Here is a 6,000-nt window from a genome sequence, read left to right on the forward strand (position 1 = left end):
TCATTTTTCAAGCAAAAATACCAAATTCTTGCTGGTTCAAGCTTCACAAATATTATAATTTGATATATATATATATATAGATATACAATTTTCTCATATTTTTTAGACAAAGCAATTCATTAATGAAGGAAATAACTGGCAGATTACGTTAATGTTACTTAAGTCATTTAGGTATTCAAATGTACAAATTCTATCTGAATTTTCATAAAATTTGCCAAAGAAAATGTCAATTATTGTACATTTCAATCCACTATCATTATGCAAATATTAAGTTGAGTGCGTGGAGATGAACAGTCGGTGGCACTGATTCTCCGGCCAGGTGCAGAAGAAGAAGGTGCAATGGGATGATGTAATTGAAAGAGCTTAAGTTAAACTTTAAATGAACATAAAGGATGTATGTTTGTTTTTCGTATATTAACTGTAACCTTTCAGTATCTTCATCGCTCCAATGTGATCTGTTTTCGTCTTCAGGCGATGTTGGAGTCACATGCTTCATGATTTATTTGCCATGTTTGTTTCCACTGCACTTGATGGCATTTTGCTTTTGTCAATACACCAATTTACACCTTGTTCAAGCATTAAAACTTTTTGCAATTTTTGATGTTTTTTTAAAGAACTTCCAGTGTTTAATACATTGTTTTTTTTAATGTGCATTAAAAAGGAGAAAAAAACTGAATTCACTTAGTGACAATGTTTTCAGACCAATCATAATTAAAGAATGAATTATCATGGCAAGTAGAAGCTTTCTGAAATCTTCTTGTTTCCTAACCGTTAACTAGATGGAATAAATGATATTACATGGTTTACATTTTACATTTTCTTTTCAGGTTGGTCTTTTATATATTCTTTTTTTCTTTAATTTCTTTGTTGTTTTAATTTGTCGCTGCTGTGAAGCACTTTGTGACATAAAGATTATCATCACTCACCATATCGTTGTCTGTATGGTGGAGGCAGTATTTCTTCACAGCCTCTTTGTAGGTCTGGAACCGTAGAGGGGGATATTTATCGTTTCCACCTCTTCCTCCTTCTTCTCTGTTCTCATTCCCTCCTTCAGATCCAGTATCTAGTTCTTCCGCCTCTCCTCCTTCCTGCTGGTCTTGATTTTCTTTTTCACTTTCATCATAAGGCATCACAGATGTGAAGTAGATGGGCTGAAGACACAGCATGAGCGAGGTTAATGAAAGGGACTGTCTTCAGATCCTGTTAGTGTTTCTGTCATATTCAATCCAGTGTTTGACTGTAAAGTTTATGTTTTGACAGTAAATTAAAAGCCACCGGATCAAGTTTTTATTATTTCAGGTTTTGATGATTTCAAGATGTGGTGAAGTTGTCAAAGTCTAACGTAACATCAAATGAACATCTCAGACTAAAGATGGAAAAAAAAAAAAACTTAAGATGAAAGAAAAAAGAAAGAGTAGGGATCAAAGTTAACACAGCATTAAACTTACGAAGCGTCTCTCTATGGTGCGTTTGAGGTACGGAGGACTGCTGGTCATCTGAGGTAACAGGGCGAGGATCACCTCACCGAGGCTGTCTGCTGTCACCACGCTGTTCAGCCACTCAGTGTAAGATATGGACTGCAACGACAGAAACAGACCAATCAGCACTGACGTATTACCCACAGTCGTTTTCTCTTGAATTACTGCCATGTCTGGGATTTTGCTGGAATATCGCATAATTAAATTCTATATGTTTCACTAAGAATTACTTTAATGTGAGAAAATTTAAAATTTATGGGATTGTTGTTGGCATAATATGAACTGACTCTAACTTTCAGTGGAGAAAACTGGTTCCTAAATGACTTTATAGTGAATCTAAGACATTTAAAGATAGTTTCTGTTATAAGAGGTTTGATGTAGTTGTGTAGATGTGTGACCTCTCCTGTCACACCTGTTTTTTTTTCTATTACTGTATCTGGTTTATGTAGTTGTGTTTGTGTGCATAAGAAAATAAAAACTAAAACTAAAACATGGACACAGCAGTTTAAGTGAAGACACCATGCAAAGTCCTGCTGCCATTAATTCTCATCAAAGCACCAAATGTGTGTTTATCCACGGATGAAAGTACGTGTCTTCATCAGTGTCACATCCACAAATCACAGACTTCTTAAAGAGCAGAGCTCATCTATTTTGTGCTCCATGAATGAGTTAGAGGACGTGAGTGACTGGAGGATTGAAGAGTCACACTCACCCACAGAGTGCCAGTCCTGGGAATGGCAAAGAGGGAGTTCATGGAATGGTCAAAGTAATGGACTCCTTGTGAACCCTTCCTGAATAAAACAAAACAGAACCGACAGAATTAAACACGACAGGTTGGAGGGAAGAAAAGGAAAGAAAGAAATAATGACACATGAAACCTCAGATACTTCTTCAGTTAAAAGGTAAGTCCAACAATTTTAAGTGCAAGTCAGTTTAATAGTCATGGGGAGCCAGACTACAACTACACAGCCTGAGAAAGCAGCTGTTTCACATCCTCTCTGGATGAGATTTGTCAAGAAAAATAACACATTTGATGTCAGCAGATGTTTTCTCATCCTGGGTTGAAGACATAACAGAAAGCCTGGGGGAACTGGGTTGTGTTTAAAAACATGGGATGTTGAGTTTAAACCATTTGCTGTTTGGAGCTTGAATCATATGAAGGAGTGGGGATATCTAAACCTCTGCTTCTTTGATTGTTTTGATAATTTTAATCTGCTTTATGGAAGTGCAACACTTAATCACTTGAGTACACTTCAAAAATACATCAACAAGAAAACCAGTGTCCATTTTTTGTTGACACTTCGACCTTTTCCACTATGGGAACTTAACCTGTAAGCAGGAACGTCCCATACTGTGAACCTGTTAGAACTCTGTAAGGTCTACGTTCTACCTGGTTTTCCACTGTCTTTTACAAACCAGAACGCTTTGGATTTATGTTCGGCTCCAGACCGGCTCCCTCACCGCTGACCTGCCCTGCAGAGCCACTGTTGCATTTCTTCCCTCCTTGGATTTAGTGCCACCTCCTGAGGAGTGCTTAAAGCTAGGTTCAAGATCTCGCCCCCAGAGGCAGAGGGAGTAAAGTGGAAATATAAGTAGTTCCTATAGTGACAAAGACCTAACTGTGTGTGTGGCAGATTTTGAGGCTGTAGATGTTGCTGTATTTGACTAAATTATTTAAAAATTATATTAATTATTTGCCTGCCCCCAGTTTTGGAGTCGACAAAATTATCCCAACTTTGCATCACAGACCTCCTGTAATATCAGAGTCTTTATGGAAATATGCCATGTAAATGTAAATGTATGAATGTATGAGTAAAAAGAGGAGCTTCCTTACGCTACGTAGGCGGTTTCCTGGGCCATCAGGAGGCCAGGTGCATTCAACGGCCAATAGATTTCATTGGTCAGGTATCGTTTCTGAATGGTGATTGGATCATGGAGCCTCCTCAGATCCCACGTCTTCACGTAACGGTCTTCTCCTGCCGTCACCAACAGGTGCCTGAGACAAGAAGAGGAGGACAGGTGAAAAGTTTGAGTGTAAGACATGTTGTTAATGGTGGAAACAATGCAGGATTTTCCATCAGTGGAAAATATATAAGTGACTGAATATGTGATATTTACTTGTAATGCTTGAACACAGAAGTGAAATGCATCATCCTACTAACATTGATCACAACTGTCAGCGGTGTCGGACATAGAACAAATGAAGGCAGGGTAATCAATATGAGCACATTTCATTGTGACAAAAACAGTGGCGTATGAATGTGGAGGGAAGAGACGAGGAGGAGAAGAGATGACAAACTGTTCAGGTAAGAAAAAAAAAAAGAAAAGAGATGTGGAAGTGGAACAGAGAGAAAGAGAGAGAGAGAGAGAGAGAGAGAGAGAGAGAGAGAGAGAGGGGGGGGGTTTTTGAGAGAGGGGTAGTTTTTATCTCTTTCAACATGGCTATGTAATTAAAAAGCAGTGATCCAGACAAGATATGTGTCTGGAGTCTCTGCTGCAGGATTAATCTTGTTATTCACCTTTAGTTCAACTTAAGGTCCAAACCTTTCAGATCTGCCTTTACAGAAAACCAAGAGGCGACACTGACAAATGATAAAAAATGGAAATGGCTGTTCATCAAATTAGTCTCAGATCTGGCACAAGATGAACAATAACGCAGTGACATCCATGCCAACATTAATTATCTAGAGAAATTTCTACACTGTGTAGAATGTGAATATAAAATCTTATCTGCCGTTGTTGGAGTCAGGGTTGTTCAGGACAGGATCAAATGAGCCTGTTAGTGCTTTTCTAGAGGGTCACTGCTCCGTCCAAAAGGACAACAAACATTAGTCTAACAGCTGTTACTGCTACAATATAATATTAAAATAATACAATTAATTCTGTTTTCAATTAATAAAAATAAGATTTTTTTTTTTTAATTAATTAATTTTTTTTTTCCCCACAAAACTCCAGTATCTAAATAAAAGTCAAGAAAGTCTCCCCTTTCATCATTTTTCAAGGAAAATGAGAAAGATGTGATGGTTCCTGGTTCTCAAATGAGAAAATGTTCTGCATGTTTCTGCTTTCCTTGGTCTGACATAGTAAACTGAATCTTTTCAGGTTTGGACTGTTGGTCACACAAAAAAGATGTTGAATTATGTCACTCGTGCTCTGGGACATTCTGATGGCCTTTTATTTTTTATTTTTTTTAAACTGATTTCTGAAGATTTACAGACAAAACAATTGATTAATTAAGAAATCATTTAGAAATCAGCAGATTAACAAATAATGTTAAAATCAACCCTGGTTATAATTTCACTGACTGACAGAAAAAGCTGCTCAACTCTGAAGGTCCAGAGATTAGCAAAATATTATGAGATGTACTTAGAGTGTTAGTCATGGATGTTTACCATCTGTTAGATTATCTAACAGAGAATCTGACTGCCCTGTAGCTACAAGGCAGTGACACTAGATGGTTTAATGACCAACAGTCTCATCGATCTGTTCTTTAATGCATGTTTTTTCAGCTTCAACAGTTTCATTTTGTAGTGTGGCTAAAAACACAAAATGAAGAGGGATGGAGCTGATACTAACCGGATTGATCATGAGGTTTCTAATAGTTGTTAGCATTGGCGCTCTTTGGCTCAAACCCTGTTGACTGAGGTGAACTGATGGATGAGAGAGATTGAAAGCTGATGATAACATCTCTTAGTTTTAGCTGATGTTAAAAAAAAGCATTTAAGAAACAGTTCTTAAGCATTTTTTAAAATCTCAGCATCTCTCCTAAAACTGTTTTCATTGTCAAGACAGAAGTCATTTACATCAACACTAAAGCCATATTAATAACATATTAATAACATATTTATACTTTGCTATACTTTTGCACTTTAAAAGATCATTGTTCAGCTTTAATCTCACTGTGTATTTTAGAGACTGGAGCTTTTACTGTACTGTTAGGTATAAAAAAAAAAAAAAAAAAAGGGGGGGGGGGGGGGGGCGGACAGACTCCTTCCACACAGAGGTGGATAACACACTGACTGGCCAATTTCAGATTTTTGATAAAAAGCCAATTTTGGGCCGGAAATATTGCTTCAACCTTATGCTGACTTGCACTGCGAATCAGTGCCGTCAGTGATCCTTGTGGCAGGTGATGTAAATGACCATCCATCCTTCCCCTCATCTACACATACATCAGCTGAGTAATGGAGCAGAGGAAAATAATGTGCGGGGAGGAGCTGGTCCCTACGAGGGTTACAGTGAAATCTTGAGCTATGACCCTCTATTACATGTCGGATATTACACAGTCAGTCTTCACCTCTGTGCTCGAACAGAGTTTGTATCAGGATTCTGGGAGTATCAAAGTTATGAGCAGTTTATCTGGATTAAAGAAGCTTTTCCACCTGCAGTTTGGTTCAACTGGTGAGTTAGTCCTGAATGTGGTGTCACCAAATAACTTCTCAGAGACACTTTGTAACATTTGTCCATCACAGTCTGTAGAAAATAATCTGTGTTTTATTTGTAGGGCTGGTTATTGAAGTCA

General features: G+C 37.7%; 1 protein-coding gene across 1 annotated transcript in view; it reads right to left on the reverse strand.

Moving 5' to 3' along the window:
* Positions 1 to 6,000, reverse strand: part of gtf3c2 (general transcription factor IIIC subunit 2) — a 29,068-nt gene that overhangs the window by 3,800 nt on the left and 19,268 nt on the right. Inside the window, exons 15-18 of the mRNA XM_022769262.1 lie at positions 3,313 to 3,474; positions 2,191 to 2,269; positions 1,449 to 1,577; positions 927 to 1,151 (exon numbers count right to left, since the gene is read on the reverse strand). Coding sequence (XP_022624983.1) covers positions 927 to 1,151; positions 1,449 to 1,577; positions 2,191 to 2,269; positions 3,313 to 3,474 — 595 coding nt within the window. The remainder of the gene's footprint in view (positions 1 to 926; positions 1,152 to 1,448; positions 1,578 to 2,190; positions 2,270 to 3,312; positions 3,475 to 6,000) is intronic.

This window comes from Seriola dumerili, unplaced genomic scaffold (assembly GCF_002260705.1).
Source record: "Seriola dumerili isolate Sdu_G_001 unplaced genomic scaffold, Sdu_1.0 BDQW01000025.1, whole genome shotgun sequence".
Taxonomy (NCBI): Eukaryota; Metazoa; Chordata; class Actinopteri; order Carangiformes; family Carangidae; genus Seriola; species Seriola dumerili.